This window comes from Ciona intestinalis, chromosome 7 (genome assembly GCF_000224145.3).
Source record: "Ciona intestinalis chromosome 7, KH, whole genome shotgun sequence".
NCBI lineage: Eukaryota > Metazoa > Chordata > Ascidiacea > Phlebobranchia > Cionidae > Ciona > Ciona intestinalis.
Window position 1 is genome coordinate 4,103,325 of NC_020172.2, and position 18,879 is coordinate 4,122,203.

General features: G+C 35.3%; 1 protein-coding gene and 25 non-coding genes across 26 annotated transcripts in view; 2 read left to right on the forward strand and 24 right to left on the reverse strand.

Moving 5' to 3' along the window:
• LOC100178200 (DNA-directed RNA polymerase I subunit RPA1-like) overlaps nucleotides 1-18,829 on the forward strand; it is a 22,640-nt gene extending 3,811 nt beyond the window's left edge. The window contains exons 10-31 of the mRNA XM_009860835.3: nucleotides 1,063-1,228; nucleotides 1,502-1,622; nucleotides 1,944-2,099; nucleotides 2,775-2,958; nucleotides 3,351-3,476; nucleotides 3,653-3,847; nucleotides 4,108-4,270; nucleotides 8,855-8,962; nucleotides 9,664-9,829; nucleotides 10,288-10,482; nucleotides 12,671-12,900; nucleotides 13,334-13,501; nucleotides 13,795-13,924; nucleotides 14,228-14,391; nucleotides 14,687-14,855; nucleotides 15,268-15,403; nucleotides 15,771-15,869; nucleotides 16,473-16,603; nucleotides 17,093-17,287; nucleotides 17,476-17,593; nucleotides 18,075-18,239; nucleotides 18,559-18,829. Coding sequence (XP_009859137.1) covers nucleotides 1,063-1,228; nucleotides 1,502-1,622; nucleotides 1,944-2,099; nucleotides 2,775-2,958; nucleotides 3,351-3,476; nucleotides 3,653-3,847; nucleotides 4,108-4,270; nucleotides 8,855-8,962; nucleotides 9,664-9,829; nucleotides 10,288-10,482; nucleotides 12,671-12,900; nucleotides 13,334-13,501; nucleotides 13,795-13,924; nucleotides 14,228-14,391; nucleotides 14,687-14,855; nucleotides 15,268-15,403; nucleotides 15,771-15,869; nucleotides 16,473-16,603; nucleotides 17,093-17,287; nucleotides 17,476-17,593; nucleotides 18,075-18,239; nucleotides 18,559-18,668 — 3,395 coding nt within the window. The 3' untranslated portion in view covers nucleotides 18,669-18,829. The remainder of the gene's footprint in view (nucleotides 1-1,062; nucleotides 1,229-1,501; nucleotides 1,623-1,943; nucleotides 2,100-2,774; nucleotides 2,959-3,350; nucleotides 3,477-3,652; nucleotides 3,848-4,107; nucleotides 4,271-8,854; nucleotides 8,963-9,663; nucleotides 9,830-10,287; nucleotides 10,483-12,670; nucleotides 12,901-13,333; nucleotides 13,502-13,794; nucleotides 13,925-14,227; nucleotides 14,392-14,686; nucleotides 14,856-15,267; nucleotides 15,404-15,770; nucleotides 15,870-16,472; nucleotides 16,604-17,092; nucleotides 17,288-17,475; nucleotides 17,594-18,074; nucleotides 18,240-18,558) is intronic.
• mir4006a-1 (microRNA 4006a-1) lies at nucleotides 4,492-4,540 on the reverse strand. Its single transcript, NR_034377.1, has one exon. It is a non-coding gene; the product is annotated as a microRNA 4006a-1 (primary transcript).
• On the reverse strand, nucleotides 4,650-4,700 carry mir4006a-3 (microRNA 4006a-3). The gene has a single exon (NR_034380.1). It is a non-coding gene; the product is annotated as a microRNA 4006a-3 (primary transcript).
• mir4006a-2 (microRNA 4006a-2) lies at nucleotides 4,752-4,804 on the reverse strand. The gene has a single exon (NR_034379.1). It is a non-coding gene; the product is annotated as a microRNA 4006a-2 (primary transcript).
• mir4000a-2 (microRNA 4000a-2) lies at nucleotides 4,939-4,993 on the reverse strand. The gene has a single exon (NR_034347.1). It is a non-coding gene; the product is annotated as a microRNA 4000a-2 (primary transcript).
• On the reverse strand, nucleotides 5,154-5,203 carry mir4001h (microRNA 4001h). The gene has a single exon (NR_034363.1). It is a non-coding gene; the product is annotated as a microRNA 4001h (primary transcript).
• mir4000d (microRNA 4000d) lies at nucleotides 5,307-5,358 on the reverse strand. The gene has a single exon (NR_034342.1). It is a non-coding gene; the product is annotated as a microRNA 4000d (primary transcript).
• On the forward strand, nucleotides 5,510-5,562 carry mir4002 (microRNA 4002). The gene has a single exon (NR_034355.1). It is a non-coding gene; the product is annotated as a microRNA 4002 (primary transcript).
• mir4001a-2 (microRNA 4001a-2) lies at nucleotides 5,511-5,561 on the reverse strand. Its single transcript, NR_034356.1, has one exon. It is a non-coding gene; the product is annotated as a microRNA 4001a-2 (primary transcript).
• Nucleotides 5,665-5,718, reverse strand: mir4000b-1 (microRNA 4000b-1). Its single transcript, NR_034344.1, has one exon. It is a non-coding gene; the product is annotated as a microRNA 4000b-1 (primary transcript).
• On the reverse strand, nucleotides 5,904-5,955 carry mir4001a-1 (microRNA 4001a-1). Its single transcript, NR_034353.1, has one exon. It is a non-coding gene; the product is annotated as a microRNA 4001a-1 (primary transcript).
• Nucleotides 6,036-6,087, reverse strand: mir4000b-2 (microRNA 4000b-2). The gene has a single exon (NR_034351.1). It is a non-coding gene; the product is annotated as a microRNA 4000b-2 (primary transcript).
• mir4006e (microRNA 4006e) lies at nucleotides 6,324-6,370 on the reverse strand. The gene has a single exon (NR_034378.1). It is a non-coding gene; the product is annotated as a microRNA 4006e (primary transcript).
• Nucleotides 6,515-6,566, reverse strand: mir4000c (microRNA 4000c). Its single transcript, NR_034341.1, has one exon. It is a non-coding gene; the product is annotated as a microRNA 4000c (primary transcript).
• Nucleotides 6,661-6,721, reverse strand: mir4001b-1 (microRNA 4001b-1). The gene has a single exon (NR_034362.1). It is a non-coding gene; the product is annotated as a microRNA 4001b-1 (primary transcript).
• Nucleotides 6,780-6,829, reverse strand: mir4006b (microRNA 4006b). Its single transcript, NR_034374.1, has one exon. It is a non-coding gene; the product is annotated as a microRNA 4006b (primary transcript).
• mir4000h (microRNA 4000h) lies at nucleotides 6,872-6,924 on the reverse strand. Its single transcript, NR_034350.2, is given in 1 exon segment — nucleotides 6,872-6,924. It is a non-coding gene; the product is annotated as a microRNA 4000h (primary transcript).
• Nucleotides 6,976-7,028, reverse strand: mir4006f (microRNA 4006f). Its single transcript, NR_034381.1, has one exon. It is a non-coding gene; the product is annotated as a microRNA 4006f (primary transcript).
• mir4000g (microRNA 4000g) lies at nucleotides 7,108-7,157 on the reverse strand. Its single transcript, NR_034349.1, has one exon. It is a non-coding gene; the product is annotated as a microRNA 4000g (primary transcript).
• Nucleotides 7,201-7,259, reverse strand: mir4001d (microRNA 4001d). Its single transcript, NR_034358.1, has one exon. It is a non-coding gene; the product is annotated as a microRNA 4001d (primary transcript).
• On the reverse strand, nucleotides 7,348-7,396 carry mir4001e (microRNA 4001e). Its single transcript, NR_034359.1, has one exon. It is a non-coding gene; the product is annotated as a microRNA 4001e (primary transcript).
• mir4006g (microRNA 4006g) lies at nucleotides 7,464-7,513 on the reverse strand. The gene has a single exon (NR_034382.1). It is a non-coding gene; the product is annotated as a microRNA 4006g (primary transcript).
• mir4000i (microRNA 4000i) lies at nucleotides 7,575-7,627 on the reverse strand. The gene has a single exon (NR_034352.1). It is a non-coding gene; the product is annotated as a microRNA 4000i (primary transcript).
• On the reverse strand, nucleotides 7,685-7,735 carry mir4001b-2 (microRNA 4001b-2). The gene has a single exon (NR_034364.1). It is a non-coding gene; the product is annotated as a microRNA 4001b-2 (primary transcript).
• Nucleotides 7,801-7,851, reverse strand: mir4006c (microRNA 4006c). Its single transcript, NR_034375.1, has one exon. It is a non-coding gene; the product is annotated as a microRNA 4006c (primary transcript).
• mir4006d (microRNA 4006d) lies at nucleotides 7,937-7,990 on the reverse strand. The gene has a single exon (NR_034376.1). It is a non-coding gene; the product is annotated as a microRNA 4006d (primary transcript).
• Nucleotides 18,830-18,879: the final 50 nt, after the last annotated feature.

An 18,879-nucleotide genomic window follows, 5' to 3' on the forward strand; every position in this document is an offset into this window, starting at 1 on the left:
TCCAAATATCCGGATTGTGTTTTAAACAATTAACAACGGTCTAAGCAAGTCGTGTGGATATGTTTATATAATTCTTTGAATGTTTTTTCGTTTAGTACCAAAAGGGTTGGATTCTTCAAGAAAATAGAATGAAAGGGTGTCTCATCTTTCCCCACCCTAGTATATATATGAGGCCTGTTGTGTGGTATACATATTTATGTGTTATATAGTTATAGATGAATGTCATTTAAGTCGGTTCTGTAGGGCTGACAATTTAGACAACCCAATAGGTCGAAGTTATTGCCGTTACGTGTCTTACCAAAGGACACATACCCCCACAATGCTGCAACCGTAGCAGCTATTAGCCTAAACCTTCAACCTCGCTCTAACCACTGCACCATTGCATTATTTTTTCATCACTATAAATATATATATTTATAAATACTATCTGATTTTTTCTTACCTTTCACTTTAACATCAGACAGGTGATGTAATGCTGTTGAACCGACAGCCTACTTTGCACAAAGGTTCAATCATGGCACATCGTGTACGTGTTTTACCCGGTGAAAAAACTCTACGACTACATTATGCCAACTGCAAGTCTTACAATGCTGATTTTGATGGTATGTGGGAATGTGGGATTTTGTTATGGCGTTTGCACTAAGCTAGAAATCAAAAATAGGCATGTTTTAGTGTTTTTTTTTATAGGAATTTTTCTGTAATGTTTTGTGATTAGGTTTTGAGTTATAGGCTGCTTATAGTAGATTGTAAAACAAATATTTGATAAGTTTTTTTAAATTATCTTTTTTTCGGTTGTCCTTATTTTATGTTCTGTATCTGTAATAGCACTGTCTTTAAATTAGCTGTTTGGTATAGCTATACTCCTATACATAGTACATACATAATACAACTGTTTGGTCTTTTATCTCGAATATTACGATATAAACAACCCAGTAATGGGTTGTCCAAAATATCAGCCATACATAAAAAGGGAAAAAAATCTCCTAAAAAATATTCACCCACAAAGTAACATACATGGTAAGCTGGCATGAGGTGTATGAACGCAAACAAATAACTGTTTAGGTGATGAAATGAATGCCCACTTCCCCCAAAGTGAGTTGTGTAGATCAGAAGCTTACCAATTAATGTCAACTGATGCCCAATATTTAAGTGGGAAAGATGGAAAACCACTTAGTTGTCTTATACAAGATCATATGGTGGCTGGAGTGAACATGTGTATTCGGGGCAGGTTGGTATAAATGTTTTTGGTTTAAAAGTATTTTTATTTATAATAAAGGTTATGGTGCAGGGTATGCATGCCTTTTCTGATAATTTTCCAATTGTAAAAGCTATTTTTACTTAAAACCAACCTGTGGTTAACTCTTTGTCACAATTCAGAGGTCACGTAAAAATTAACTTTAATTTGTACGTTGCCGCTGCTACCAATGTTGGCTTATAAGTAGGCACGACGTGTATGGAACAGAATCATTCATCTGTTATATTTACATTATTTTTCACAAAGGTTTTTCACACAAGAAGAATACCAGCAACTAACATACGAAGCATTGATGCATCTTCCATATAAAGTTAAACTCATAAAACCAGCTCTCATTAAACCAAAAAAATTATGGTCAGGAAAACAGGTAATCTTATTGTACCAGTTAAAATATATCTAATAATGGTGTCTCATATCCATTATTTAGGCATGTACTACTAGTACAGCATATTTATTTTGTATTATAAATACTTGTTTATTTATGATTTTTCCGTTCATATTCATTATACTATATTAGGTCGCATATAATATTATATAACATATATTATTATTTATATATACATATACAACATTTGTTCTATAACCACATACAATGGGCCTTGAATGAATAAATGTAACTTTTTATTCTCACATGGCAGAATGTAACTTACCCAATTTGTTTAATAAGATTTATTTTTTTTATTTCCAGATTTTTTCCACTATTTTTTTGAACATTACTCCAAATGGTCTCCCCCTTATAAACTTAACTGGAAAATCGAAAATTGGTCCAAAGAACTGGCAGAAGGAGCCAGCAAGAAATGCTAAAGTTGCTCCAATACATGGAGTGGACATGTGTGAATCACAGGTTCTGGTTATTCTGTTTATCAATTGGAGGCATTTTATTACTTTTAGCTGAGTTTTATGAAGCTTCCTAAAAATATTGCTTTTCCGAAAACTTTGCAAAAGATATTTGCGATTTAAATACAAGTTTCTAAATTTTACTGCTTAGCCATCCTGTTTATCCTGATAATCCCATATGGCAGATGGCAGACAAAATAATACAATTATTCTCCTGTCATATACCATTGGCATATATATAAAGCCTAATGATGCCACCAGGTAGACAAGATATCAGTCCTTTTGAATACTTAAAAAAATCCTGTGAATTTTTGTTTCGTTTTATTTTATGAAGTCACCAACATATACGAATGAAATAAATGCAAAAATGTCAATTAGAAAACTGGGATAGTGAAGACTTCCCCTACACTATCTACACTATCTGCTAACCCCTATAGCCAATAGCGCTTGCCACCCAACTAACATTTTTCACCAGTCTAATCTACAACTAGTCTTGCGTCAAACTAATAATTGCATTTTTGTATCAACTAAGGTAAATTTTGCAGAATCTATGTAACCTAAACAGAACCGTTCAAACCACCCTAATCCATAACGTGAAGAAGGATTCTTCACTAACGCCTATTAAACTGTTTTTACAAAAGATTTTTTAATAGTGCGAAAAACTGATTAAGCTGTTTCACAGGTTATCATTCGCAACGGTGAACTGTTATGTGGAATTCTTGATAAAGCCCATTATGGGGCAACAGAACATGGTCTTGTGCATGCAATGTATGAAATATACTCGGGTGAAATTAGCGGACGACTACTGACATGCCTCGCAAGGTTGTTCACAGCATTCCTGCAACGATACCGGGGGTTTACTCTAGGTAACACGACTTGCTGTATTTTTTTTATTGATTAAAAGTACATTTTTATGTTATTTTTTTTCTTACAAGTTCCTTACCCTAGGATAAGAGATGACGCTTGATAGGGAGCTTTAACGTTATTTTTAAAACAAGCACACTTTGAACAATTTAGTCCTATGCTTCAGTTATAAAATTCTTTAAACATTTTTAAAATTCTTTAAACATTTTTAAAATTCTTTAAACATTTTTTCCACGCTGCTATGGGAGATGAGAGTAAATTAGGCGCATGGAAATTTACATGAAAAGGCTGGATTCTAACAGCCTGTTCCACGCAAGTTTCGTGGTGCCGAAAATTAGAGGCTCGACACACAAAAAAAACATTTAAGGTTTTGCAAATTTGTCTTTTTTTCTAGGTGTTGAAGATATTCTTGTACGGGATTGGGCAAACAAGGGAAGGACGGATGTTATACAAGATACCAAGGATAATGGGATGCAAGTTGTTGCTAAAACACTGAATGTTAAAAAGAAGAATGAGGAAGGTTGGTAAATAATGATGATAAATTTTAGCCTTTTCATCCCAGTTTCCCTGGTCGTGTTAAAAATGGGATTATAGACATACCATGTTTTGGCCTACGGGTGCAATTGTTTTTTTTAATGCATGACAATTGCTATATATAAAACTGTAAAAAAATGTAACTGAAGCCTTATGACCTAGATATAACCGATGCCTTATGGGACGCCCATGTTGCAACCAAGATTATTGTCAACAAGACAGAGGACAAGTTGGCAGCTGTAGATCACGCAATGAAGGCTGTATGTAATGGAGCTAATGACCAGATAGCCAAGTGGTGTACAGGGGGTGGATTGCTCAAAACATTTCCACAAAATAACCTGCAGCTCATGGTTATTTGTAAGTGATTTATTAGAAAGTAAACGGAATTTTTTAAAGAAGTAATATTAAAATATATGCAAGTAAATATTAAATTATTTCAAAAATTAAATTTAGTAATAAAACAATCAAGTACATCCAAAGTAACCTAATGGTTAAATATTTAAATAAAACTGCTTTTTATGTGTGGTGGACAATTGGGATTTTTATACGTTTCCACAATTGTAGAATTTGATCCACAATTTTTTTTAACTGTTCACCTAAACTGGTTTACCTTTCAGCTGGAGCAAAGGGAGGTGCAGTTAACTGCATGCAGATCTCGTGCTTACTTGGTCAGATTGAGTTGGAAGGTAGGCGACCTCCACTCATGCCCTCTGGTCGATCAGCACCAAGCTTTATGCCGTACGATACAACTATTAGGGCGGGAGGATTTATTTCACAAAGGTGAGAGCAAAAATGGTGGATTAATTTTAAAATATTCTGGTAAAGACAGTGCTTAACGTGGCAACACAGCGAGCAAAACCGTTGCTGTTCCCAAAACTCTTGCGCCAACTAGTCTTAGACACCCATAACTAGGCACGAGAAGAGTATAGACCTATAAGGCCGAGGAGTAAAAACCATGCATTATTTTCAAAGTAGAAAGATGTATATATTCATATTTTCTGTGAAGCATGAAAATAATGACTGTTTGACAGCCCTTACTTACATGTTCCAATGATAACATGATACCTGAGGTTTCACAGTGGTAAAAATAATTTAGACTAAAAAAATTTGAATTCTTGATAAAGTTTATGTTAGTAGTAGTCAGTTTACTCCTAATCTGTGAAACATGGAAGTAATGACAGAATAATACAGCCCTTACTTACATGTTCCAATGATTAAGGGATATGTCTAATTTTAGAGTCCTGAAAGTCGTAAGCAATCTGTAAAACATGTTGGTAACGACTGCACATGGGCAGCCCTTACTTACATGTTCCATGGATTGTTTCCAATAAGGCCAAATACTATAAATACAATTCATAGTATTAAGCGGTAAATGGGATACCGTTAGCACCTGGAGGTCATGGTTCGTTATCCAGGCCTACTATTTGAGATGGTAGTAAATTAGGCCCATGGAAATTTACACGAAAAGGCTGGATTCAAACAGCCTGTTCCACGCAAGTTTCGTGGTGCCGAAAATCAGAGATTTAACTATAAAAACCTGTAGAAAAAAAAAGTTTCACAAACGTTAAATAGGTTGGATAATTTACAAGGTAGGCTATTGACAAAATACGCCGGCAGTAGCCATACTACTTTTTATCAAAGATTAAACGTCCGTTGCGGTTGTTTGAGCTTAAACGAATTGACTGACGGAACAGCCCGTTCGCATAAGTTCCAAAAACGCGAAACAGTAGATCCGAATTGGCAAGCCTGCATTTAAATTCAAAACGATATGTGTATGAAATTAGTGTACGACCGATGCACGTAATGGGGTTCACTAGAAACCTGTTGGAAAGGACTTGTTAGAACAAGGCCCGTTCTTGCAAGTTTCAAATGAACTGCATCTGCGGAGTATAGATATATATAGGAATGAATGTAAACCTATTTCGACAAAGCTGTAACAACCTAGTAGGTGTTTATAACACTAAATTGGCAGCCAAACTGGTCAGAAAAACTATTATTGTTGAACGGTCGTTAACGTTGTTTGAACTTGTACGAATTGGCTGAACAGCACAGCCTGTTCGTATAAGTTCCAAAAACGCGAAACGGCGGATTTCTAAGATCGCAATTTAGCTTATGTGGTTATATGGACACGTAAATGTAATTACTGTACGACCGATGTATTTAATGGAGTTCATGCGAAACCTGTTGGAAAGGACTTGCTAGAACAAGGCCCGTTCCTGCAAGTTTCAAATGAACTGCATCTGCGGGGTGAACAGGTTTGCTAGCGTTAGGTTACGTGTTCAAGGCTCGTCGCTGCTTTAATTGTGGGCATTTGTGTCCTTGGGTAAGACACTTACAACAATGCTGAAAACCGAAAAGAAATTTAAACTTGGCTAGAAAGAAATATTATTGTTGAGCGGCCGTTGATGTTGTTTAAACTTAAGCGAAGTGACCGAGTACAAAGCAGCCTGTTCGTATAAGTTCCAAAAACGCGAAACAGCAAATTTGCATTATAGAGACACATATGGAATTACTGAACGACCGAAGCATGTGATGGAGTTCATGTGAAACCTGTTGAAAAAGACTTGTTGGGACAAGGCCCGTTCCTGCAAGTTTCAATTGAACTGCATCTGTGGAATGAGGGATATATGAATGACTAAAACTTATTTTTATCCGCGCGCTGGCGAGCAAGGACAGTCGTCACAACATAGGTGTTCTGTTCCATACACATAATGCCTGTTCACGGGCACGAATCGCCAAGACCAAATGACAGGCACACCTGCATCAAACTTTACACTGAACCAGACCAGATGAGAAATGTTAAAATAAGATGTTAAAGTCAATAAAGCCAGAGGAACATAAGGGAAAGGACTGACCGCCAGCCCTTACGATCATGTTCCAATGCCAATATGACAGGGGGGGGGGGCTAGGTGTAAAAGATCTCAAACGCATTTCGAAACATGTTTGCAACGGCCTGGCAGAGTGGCCCGTTCCAATGCCAATATGACAGGGGGGGGCTAGGTGTAAAAGATCTCAAACGCATTTCGAAACATGTTTACAACGGCCTGGCAGAGTGGCCCGTTCCACGCAAGTTTCAAAATGAGAACAGAAATGTTTTTAAAACTATCATTTAAAATACTTCATATTTAAATATTAGTGATCTAGATTTTGTAAGAAAACATTTTCAATTTTGTGGTAACTTGCAAAAAAAAGGCGGAATCGTGTGTGTACAGCCTGTTCATGCAAGTTCCATTAAAATGATAACAAGAGATACGTTAGTGAAATATTGTAGAAAGTACCAGCGCAAACATGCAACATATAAGTAATAGCTGGAAACGCAGCCCTTACGTACATGTTCCAGTTTTGCGTCGGTGGAAAATTGGAAGATATTACTGAAATTGGAACAAAACTTGCAAAGAACGGCCTTACTACAGGCCCGTACTAAGCAAGTTTCATGGCACATTTAGCATTTTTGTAACAAATTTAAACGGTATCGTCCTATAAAAGTTTTAAACAGACAGTTAAGGGTTGGGGAAACAGCCCTTACCTGCATGTTCCAAACTTTTATGAACATGAAGCGCTATATGTAATTGCTATTTCGTAGTGTGAAAGCAGGGGTGGTAGTCCACATGGTAATTTAAAACGTCCTAGAATGAGCCTAAAGCAGGCCCTTTCTAAAGAAGTTTCATTTCACTACATGTAAAACAATGCGATGTTAGATTGCAACTGTTACGAGAACTAGTTTGAGCAGGCTCATGGTCTGGTTGAAGCCTGTTCAAAACAAGTTCCAACCTCAGAAACAAAAACAAGACTTAAGAAAACATGATCGGAAAAAAACATGATTCTAAATTTTGGAGGGAAACTAACAGCTCGTGGGTAAACTTATATGATCAGCTGTTTTATACAGCCTGTTCAAAATAAGTTCCAAGACGCACTAGAAATGGCGAATGTAGAAACATACCTGTACGGCTGTTGCAAGTTTTACCGATTTTTTCGAACATTGTGGAAAGGAAAGTTAAATACGTCCCTTACCGGAATGTTCCCGAAAATCGTTAAAAATTTGTTGTTTTTCTTTTTGCTTGAGCTGAAAATAGTAGAGGCTGTTTTAAAACTTGCAATAACATCCCGAAATCGTAGGCCTGTTCCTTGCAAGTTTCATATAACCTAAACCTGCGTGAATTAAATAACATAGATGATCGTATTTTAGCGCAGTGTGGACCTTGGTAAAACAGACTGAATATAAACAGCCTGTTCATGCAAGTTCCAATCTGGACCAAATTCTCAAAGTTTCAATAAGGAATTATACTTGCAAGACTCTATCCACTAATCTGTGAAACATAGAAACAAAGGATGCGATAAACAGCCCTTATTTACATGTTCCAATGACGCGTGAAAAAAAACTGCAAATCTAAACGTTACTCGCATTATACTGTAATAAATTTAGACGCCGCTTGAATCGAACTGTGATTTGAACACCCAGTTAAAGACTGCGATGACAGCAGCCCTTACCTGTATGTTCCAAACCCAGAAAGACCGATTTAAATCTGACCCCTTTCGTATGCATTGACGACCCCCGCTAAGATATAGAACTCGGTGCTTCTTGCTACTGTTGCTTGCTTTAGATGAAGCTGGTTGTTCAATTGTTGATGTTGTTGGTTCTGCACCTTGCCTATTTGTAGTTGTCAGCGTGCGTTCATTTTTACTTCATATTTCACACCTTGTGCGCTATCTCCTAAAATTACGCAATCCTTATCTATGATAGTGTGCCTACTGTGCATGCGTCGCGGAAATCGTACAACTTGTTAACTCTTGCTCTCACCCGCTGATAAACCACACGTACTTGCACCTATTTCAAGATAAGGTGCAAAACGTACAGATAAAAAAAAGTTGTCCAAAATCTTGTCAGCAACTATCAAAAACAACTTAAATGATAATATGTTTATTTTAACAGGCAGTATTAATTTCAAAGTGCTGTATTTTTTCTCAGATTTTTGTCTGGCATTTGGCTGCGAGGATACGTTCTAAATCTTACGCAACTACCAAAAAATACTTTACGTAATAATTTGTTCATTTCAACACGCCGTATTAGATTTTGTTTGCTGTATTTTCTATTTTGATAGGAATTCGCCCGCAGGAAAACTCGTCCTAAATATTGCGCACCTGTCTAAAACCGAATTTTACAATAAAAAACCTATACCTACACCTAATATACAAATACATGTATATTCCAACACGCAGTTTTAAATTTCAGCTGATGTATTTTCCATTAGTATTTGACAGGAATTCGCCCACAAGAATACGTCCCAAATTTTGCGCAACTGTCTACCTAATAAAGTAATTATATTTCCATTTTAACACGCATTTTATCTGTTATATTTCTCTCAGATTTTTAACTGGAATTCGACCTCAAGAATATTTCTACCATTGCATGGCCGGTAGAGAAGGTCTGGTTGACACTGCAGTAAAAACGAGTAGATCTGGATACCTGCAAAGGTAACTCTATATATATTGTAGCTCTTATAAACATTTAATATTGTTTGGATTATAAACATTTTTTCTGCATACAATTTTTCTTTTACATTTTTCTTTCTAATTATAATATTTAAAGCCTATTTTTAGCAATTTCTAATCACAAAAACTAATTTTCATGCATTTAATTTAAATATTTAAAGCTTATTTTTTAGAGGACTATGTTTATAATATACTCATTTCATTATATCGGAAATTCAATAATATTTGCAGCTGGCACACACTAGATAAAAGTAATTATAAAACTTAAAATTAAGCGGACAATGATTGATCACGTTGTTTATGTGCGTTTAATTTTTATAAATATGTTTAATTTCTCCGCACAGAAAGTAAAACATACATGTAGATCTATACTGTTTTACTTTAATAAAATAAAGTTTTAAGTACAGTGGGGTAAGATGGAACACCGTTAGCACCTATAGTTGTAAGTACAGTGGGGTAATATAGGATAGCGTTAACAACTATATCTCACTTTCATGATCCAGTTTTAACAAAAAAAACGCTACTTTAGAGTCACTATACAGTTATATAATTCTGTAAAAAAAATTGTTTACTACCAAATGAAACAAGAAAAACCGAATAAAAACGCGTCCTATCTTACCCCACCCTATTATAACTCAGTCCAAAATAACTTGTATTTTGTGTTTAACTTTCCGTAATTCCAGGTGCCTCATAAAGCATTTAGAAGGTTTATTACTTTCATACGACATGACTGTGAGAGACAGTGATGGTGGAGTGGTTCAGTTCCTCTATGGGGAAGACGGGATTGACATTAATAAGACCTCGTATTTAAGTCAGAAGCAATACGACTTTGTTGTCGATAATTACGAGGTAACTCATAAAGTAACATACATGGTAACTTAAGCTGGCAAGAATCGGTTTATGCACAAAATTTATGTTTTATTTGTGTACATTATGACTTACTCTGCATGAAAAGGAAATAATAATCACCCACAAGGTAACATACTTGGTAACTAGTAAGCTGGTACGAGGTGTATGAAACAAAACACCTGTGTTATAATGACTGTCGTTATCCGGCTGCGCCAGGATAAAGCAAGTTAGGTTTAATAAACATGTTGGTATTTTTATTCTGCATTCATTTAAATACCCCAAAATTCTTCATAGAAAAATTTTTTTTTATTTGGTTGACCTAGTAACCAGTAAATATATTAGATATATTAGTTAAGCCCATATTCCATATATATGTATTATTTTTACAATATGTTTATGTTTATTTAGTAAAATTTATGACTTAAGCTCAATAAGTTAACCTGTTCCTATACATACAGGCTATAGCAAAGCAGATACCTTCTCTTGAGCGAGCAGAATCAGCACCCTGTGTGCGCTCTATCGCCCGCAAGTGGGCAAAATACGAGAAGATGAAACATAAACGAGACAAGCGCCTTCGAAAGCACCCGGACGAAAAAAGGACGTCAGCGTTTCTGAATTTCTCAAAACAAAGCGAGAGTGGAAGTCAAAGCGTGGTAAGCGGAGGTTTGGGTTTATTTGCATATTGGAATTTTTATTTGCAAGAGAGGTAAGTTTTTAAGGTGCAAAAAAAGGTTTTGAGGTGAGGTAAAACATATACGATTGTCTTTTAAATATTATGATCTTCGCTATCGTTTCAAGATATAAATAAAAAAAAGTTCCGTTATTTACTTGGTGCAATAAATACGGTGTACTGTCAGACAATGCTGAAATAATTTGTTTAGCACACACTTGTACTGATTTAGTTAGTTTTTTTTAAATCAAACTCGCTCTGTGAAAGTTATTGATCTAATAAATAAAAATAATTACAAAGAGGTAAAAATGAGAAAAGATTAATTTTCATAGGAAATAAAATAAGTGTCTGAAATAAATAGTTTAACATGTGGGTAACATTAATGATATAAACTACAGTGTGTGTAGTGTAATATAAAGATCAACCTACATTCTGCACCCCTGTTTATCGCATTTGTAATTTTGTAACCGCGCACGAGCCTATAAACACAAGTGCGGCACCTATAATGCTTGTTGTTTTCGGTACAGTATTAAAAACGACATTTTCAATAACAAAAACAAAAACAATGTTTAAATTACAACAAATTGATACCGGCCCTGCTCTCTCTTTATGCAAAGCAAAAAGGATGAGGGCAAATCCTGCAAAATATGCAGAAGCACTACCACATAAGTACACCATGTCATCTAAACATGGTATATACCAACCATCATTTCTTAGTTTTGAATATATAGGCAAAACTGCCAAAGCCATACAGGCAGGAACTATTATAATCTGCTCCACAGTGACTTGATTGTGTAATACCCGGGTTTGTAACATGGCTGCAGACCCAGCAATTGCACTAAAAAGAGCAAAGAATATCCCCCCAATTCGAGAACCCACATATGCGATGTCGTCATCCCCGAAAATAAATCTCCAATGGCCGCGACACAAAGACGACGCCGGCCACACTTAGAGCGACCGGTATTACAGATAGAAGACGAAACGGCTCTGCAAAAACATAATTAATCATAGTTGTATAGTATGTTAGGGTAAGATGTTTTATTCATTTTTTTGTCCCATTTGGTAGTCAACAAAGAATATTTACAGAATCATATAACCGTAGCCCTGCGACTTTAAAATAGTGTTGTTATTTGTTTAAAACACGATCAGGGAATTTGGGATTTAGGTGCTAGCAGCATACCGTCCTATCAGTACAATGTATATTGTATATACAACATACCTTTTAGAAAAATGTGTCCGCCCAGTAATGTAAATATAAAACTGCATGCACCAATGGTAATGCTGTCTCCTGCTGTGAGACTGTCCATGGCCAGGTATTCAGTTAAACTCGACACCAAAGTACATACAGCAGTTGTGAGCATAAGCAAGGCACTTTTTGTTCAATCTTAGAGTAAAACCCCTGACAGTTCGTAATGTCAGATATGGCAAAAAAATTCCAAATGTTAATCCATATCGCACTAAGCAGACTTGTGAGGCAGCTGAATCTGTAGTTAGCTTGTACAGCGTAGCTCCAACAGCTGACAGAAAACCGCTGGTCACAGCACATAATATGCCGACCAGACCACTTAAATTTACCATAGTTTACTGTAATTTAAGATGGGATACCGTTAGCACCTGAGACCTATATTTCCTGTTTTTAACAATTAACAACGCTCTTTTAGGGTCTTGAGGCTACGGTTACATAATTCTGTAAATATTCTTTGTTTACTACCTAATGGTCAAGAAAAGAGAATGGAAACATATCCCATATTACCCCAACTTACTATATGACTAATCACCAATATTAAGACATCAGAACTTAACAATAAAACTGATCCTAACTCTCTACAAAGGAAAAATCTATCAACAAGCATATATAATAACTTCCCCATAAAGCAGTGTATAAAAAATAACAGCTGTTTATCCAAAATCTAGCTGTTTACATTATGATGATAAGTCTGATGACACACCATTTCCTATACAATTTTTGTTTGGATAACAAATGCTTGCCACAAATCTGATGTACACAAACAAATTATTTATTACAGGCGATATGTAATTTCTGTATGGAGTAGTCAAAAAAAACTATAATTAAAAAATTTTACGATTTTTTTTTTAAAATTTAATTCTTAAAATTTTACGAAAAAATGTTTTAATTCGATTCTTAAAATTTTACAAACAACAAAATTTAGATCAAGCAAGCATGGATGGGCATGGAAGTTGAAGAAAAAGCCAAATTCGAGGATAAATCTTCCAAACTTATTCTTCCGGATGCTGTCATCTCACAGTATCGTCCGGACCTTTATTTCGGATCAATCTCCGATAACTTTTACAACGAGATGAGTAAATACGTGAAAAAGAACCCCCTGAATTTGCCCGAGGAAGAGGACAATAAGAAAAGTAGAGTGCCATCTCTAAACAGGTATGCTGTATAGAATTTATAATACAATCAAACTGGTCATATTTTCGTGTTTTTTGGCATTGTTATAAAAAAGGGTTGAATTAGTAGAAGGCATTTTGCGATAAAAGAAAAAATAGTCATTAGCAACAATGGAGAAACCTTCTCTAAACAGGTAAGCTGTATAGAAATGATGGTATAATAATGAAATGTGGGGACAAAAACAGCCCATTTACTATACCACAGCACCAGACAAATGGTTTAACATATCTATTCTATTCTCATTTCTTTGGTTAAGGCCCTGCAGCATGGCACACCATGCAACCTGAAATTTTGGCTCTTTTCCCCAAAACTCAGAAAAGGCTAATAAAATATGGAAATGGGATTTTTTATAAAAAATAAAACAAATATGAAAATACAAATTATACATACATTTTTTAACGCATAATATCCCCAGATTGCAGACCTTATTAAAGATGCGCTACCAACGTTCACTGTGTCAACCTGGTGAAAGCGTTGGGTTGCTTGCCGCACAAAGTATTGGGGAACCCTCAACACAAATGACACTGAATACTTTCCATTTTGCTGGTCGTGGTGAAATGAATGTCACACTCGGTATTCCAAGGTAAGTATGCCTGTAAATAACCTGTTTGTAAATTGGACATTTTGGCTTTTAGTGCCCTACTTGTACAGTTTATATAGGTTTCAGTTGTAATAAAACGTATGTAAAGAACTTTTGGTGCATATAAATAAATGTAATTTATTATGTAATTTATTTAGCATGCCAGGCAAAGACAGTCGTTATAATACGACACAATTATGTTTCATACACCTCGTGCCTGCTTACATGTTAACTTATGGCTTTTAAACAATTTCGACTCTGGCTGAATAATTTAAATATGTGTTTTTTATTACCAGGTTGCGTGAGATCCTAATGGTTGCAAGCAGACACATCAAGACGCCTCAGATCACGGTTCCTGTGATGGATCATGGTCAAAAACGAGCGAAACGATTGTGCAAAGAGTTAACTAAAGTCTTGCTAACTCAGGTATTTTTGTTTGCTGCCAATAAATCCTTGAAAATATAGTATACTAGTACTGTGGGGTAAGATGGATACTGTTGAAGCAATGTGTCCCATTTTTGTTATCCTGTTTTGAACTATTAGGAACGTTCTTTATAAATCCGTCAATTCTTTGTCTACTAAATGGTTGATAAAAGAGAAAAAACATGTATCATCTTACCCCAACCTATATACTTACTTCAAATCCTAACATATGCAACACAATATCTATTTTTCTCCATAAGTGTTGCATAAGTTGTAACAAAATTCCCATACACGTATTATCCACAGGTGTTGCATAAGTTTACATTAGACGAGAGGTTAGTGGTTGGAGGTGGTGAACATGGAGATAGATACCGACGATGTGTGATCACCATTCACCTTCTACCTGAACGTCAGTTTGCTAAGGACCTTGCCTTGACGCGTGATACCGTGCTACGTCATATTGAGTCTAAGTAAGTTTAATAAATGCCGTGACTTAGTGCCATGGCTTGAGAGTGTGGCTTGATGCCATGACCTGGTATCAGGACATGCAAGGTTAAATAAGTTATATTTATTCTATTAATAATTACTTCACTAAAATGTACATTCCATTGCAAGCAAAAAATGACTGTATTAAATAGAACATATTTTGCAGTTTAACTTTTGCAAAAATATAATTTGTTTTAAATTTGCAGTTATGGAAAGTCTAGCGTTTAATTACAAAATAACAGAATGTTGTAACAGCCCTAATAATCCTCAATTTTGCAGTTTCTTTCGCGTACTGCTCTTCCAAATTCAGAAACAGCTGAAGAAACGGGAAAGTGAAGTTTTGTTGATAGACCAGAGGGTAGCCAAGGACACAGCTAGAAGGGCAAAGGCAGGAGATGATAACGAACCAGAAGCTGAAACATTTGTGGATGATACATTGGAAGAAATGGTTTGTATATTAAAACTGGTATTGGATTTTTTTTAATGCAAACTTTGTTGGGTCTGATGGTCGTTAAATGTTATCAGTTATAAGTTATTGCGCAACGAATCAATGAATTTAACTTAATTATCCTCGAGTGGCAAACTAACGAAAGTCATTATAACACGAGTGTTCTGTTCATTACACCCTGCAAATTTGTGCGTGGTTAAGATCCTTGGCTCAATCGCCTAAACTGGTCAAGTTCCTTTGGTTGTCTGCTCTAGCCACGTGTCGCAGCAGCGGTAAAAATTGTTTTTTAACGTATGGCTGAGAATTTAGGCAAACCATTAGTTACCACTGGGTTGGAGCAGATGCAGTCAAGTGTCTTGCCTAAGTAGTAAGTACACAAACGCCCCAGTGGTAGTTTCTTTCTCGTTTTCAGCCAGATTCAAGGGATAAGAATAAGAACACAGAGGATGATGAAATAGATGAGGAGGCAGGGTTCGATGATGGGGATGCAACTGCTGAACAACAACGAAGGAAGAAGAGAGAAGATGTGGATTATGAGGAGCAAGATGGTAGGAGGATTATTTCATATATAGGTTGTTGGGGATATGAGGTTTTACCTTTAACTGTTGAATTAGTGTTACTTATTTATCCTTGCATGGCAAGAAAACAACGGTCATATAACATGGGTGTGCTGTTTTTACACACTTTGTGTTTGCCTTTGAGTTACCACACATGAACTATATGGTAATACTAATGACCGCTAGGTTTGAGCAACTGCTGTTAAGTGTGAAGAAATCAAAAGGCTAAAATATAAAATTTATGAAGCAATTTTTTTATGCGATGTTAAAATTTGTGATATCCTGTAACTTTTTTTGTTATGCACCAAAACCAAATTGAAGGTTTACTAACTTTTACAACTGTGTTTTATGTACATAGATGAACTACCTGATGAAAATGATGACACGGTACTTGTTGATCAGGATGACACTACAGTTGTTGATGAGACGCCAATGGATGAACAAATAGATACTGAAGGTATGAACTATTATGATTTTAAACATAAAAAAATAATGTTTACCTCCAAATTTACATGCGTGGTTACTCGTAAGCGGGTACGAGGTGTATGAAACAGAACACCTGTGTTAACAACCGTCGTTTTATAATTATAACGACTGTCGTTGCCCTGTAACACAAGCATAAATGAATACATTTATTGATTGATTTACTCTTTTAGATTTGTTTTGTTGATTTATCCTTTTAGGTTTGAACTGTTTGGGTAATAAATATACAATGAAAAAATGTTGAGATAAAAGATCTATATAAAAAATGTGCGCAAAAAATATTGCAAAAAAATATCTTCTAATATTTGTACAGAACAGAGCACCCATGTTATAACAAATTTAATTGCCTTGTCACACAAGCATAAATAAATACATTTATTCATTAGTTTATCTTAATAGATTTTGATTTGTCCATATATTTATAAAATTATTTAAAATAAAAGTTTTTGGTTATTAAATATTTAAAAAACTGTTTGAATAAAAGCTTAGTAATAAAAAATGTGCAAAAAATTATCTCTGAAAATTTTCTGATTTATCCTTGAATATCTCAATACCCTCTGTGATATTTTCTTTACAGACGAGCAAGCCACAGAGCAGATAGATGACGTGACAGCTGCCATACGTGTACGAGCTGTAAAAAATCTTGGGCATGGAAGTATTTCCATTGAAGATTATGAGTTCGATACTAACGCTAGTGGCTGGTGTAAGGTGGGTGGGTTTTTGTACTTTATACATAGAACATAGCTGACTTTGAGCATTGGATCAAATAGCTTTACCATGAAAAGTTCTACCACAATCACATATACAGTGGTTTTGTATTTTTTTTTAATTTAAGTTGTTTTCTGTATAGATAAAAAAAATGTTTCAATGCTGTTGTATTAAAAAAGCATGCTTGGACGTATATTTAGTATTCTGTATTAGAGTTTCAATTATTTTACAATAATAGGCGTATTAAGGAATAATGATATGCTAGATTTTCAATCACATATTTCAATTTAAAAAAAAATTTGGCTTTAATTTAAATTATAAAAAGGTTGCCTAACTGTTCTTATGAATGTACCATATAACTTAGCAGGCCTAAATGTCGCATATACATATATATATATATATTATAATACATACATATTCATATATATATATATATTAATTGGGTGTAACAGTGGTAGTTTAATAATAACTTGGCCTATCTCCCCATAGGTCACATTGTTAATGCCATTGACATCAGTGCACGTAGACGTTGTGTCCTTAGTTCGCTTTGCAGCCAGCACAAGTCCTGTGCGCCAGGTAGCCGGTATAAGCCGGTGTATACTGGTTCCTGCACAGGGTGACACCAACGCAGTAAACCTGGTAACTGAAGGAATCAACTTTTATAAAATATTTGAAAACGAAAATGTAAGTGGTATATCTCTACATATTTATTTCTTATACCGTACAAATTGCTAAACTTGATTTTTGTCTAGTAGGTATTTTATAGCACCGGATCCATATGTTATTGCTCTTATATTTTTTATAACAGCAATAGCATAGGAGTTTTATATATTTTTTTTCAATTTCCTAAGATTTGTTCTTTGCTATTGCAGATTTTAGAGGTAAACAAGTTGTATTCAAACTGTGTCCACTCGGTAGCGCAGATGTATGGAATAGAAGCAGCTAGAAGGGTCGTGGTTAAAGAAATAGCAAACGTGTTCGCTGTGTACGGTATGTATTGTTGTCATTTTCTTTTTCTTTTATTGTTCTTGACTTTTTATTGTGCACACTAGAATACAATATATAGGTATGTGCACACTTACAATGCATTTATAGTAGGATATGAAGAAGGATGGGACAACTTTAGCACCTAATAACTAAATATCCTGATTGTGTTTTAAACAATTAACAACGGTCTATGGGAATCTCGAGGATACCATTTTATATTTCTTTGGAAATTCCTTGTTTACTACCAAATAGGTCGAGTAAATGGAATGAAAAGGTTCATTTCTCCCACCCTACTAATTAGCTATGTGTTCACTTGAAATGCATTAGACATGTTAGTACACATTTAAAACACACATTATATAAGTTTTTACACAATTAAAACTTGTTTTTTAGGTTTGGTACATTGAACACGTTTTTAAGTTTGTGTACACTTTAAACACATTATATAGCTCTGAAAATTGTTAATATGACATTGTAATCATAGGCATTGAGGTTGACCAACGACATCTAAACCTCATTGGTGACTACATGTGTTATGAAGGTGTATACAAACCATTCAACCGCATGGCCATTGAATCATGCGTATCACCACTACAGCAGATGAGTTTTGAAACAACTATGAAGTTCCTTAACAGTGCAGCACTGTATGGTAAGTAACCTTCTGTTTTGAGTTGAATGTAACTTGGTTTATCTTGGCGCTGGGGAAAGGGCACGTGCGCCCACATTGGTAGCAGCGACGGGCATCGAACTCTTAAGCTCTAGAGACAGGCGTGGTAACCATTGTGTCGTACTGTGTAGATTATAACTGTGTTCAACTATTTGTTTATGGTAGGTAAGATTGTGGAGTGTTTTAGCGTCACTTGTAAATACTACAATATCAAATATTTATCTGAAAAATGCTGCCTTTTATGTTCCAAATAAAACATTAAAACACTTTTTGTGTTTATTTGACATATTTTGTGTTCCAGGTCTCCAGGATCGCCTGCAATCTCCATCAGCTCGTATTGTTACTGGTCAAGTGGTGAAAGGGGGTACAGGAAATTTCTCTTTGCTTTGTCCAGTGGCCAAAATGGCGTGAATATGTTTAAACAATCAATATAATTCATTTCTTTGCAACCACTGCCTTCGTTATGTTTAAGCAATCATGAACTTGTACTAAGTTGGTACCATTATCATTTTGCTGGGGACTGTTTCTTTTGTGATGCAAAAATAAACAAATAAAATCAATCAAAAGAAGGATTATGTGTTTATTTTCGGCTCTATAACTGTCTGCGCCGCGAGTATAGCTG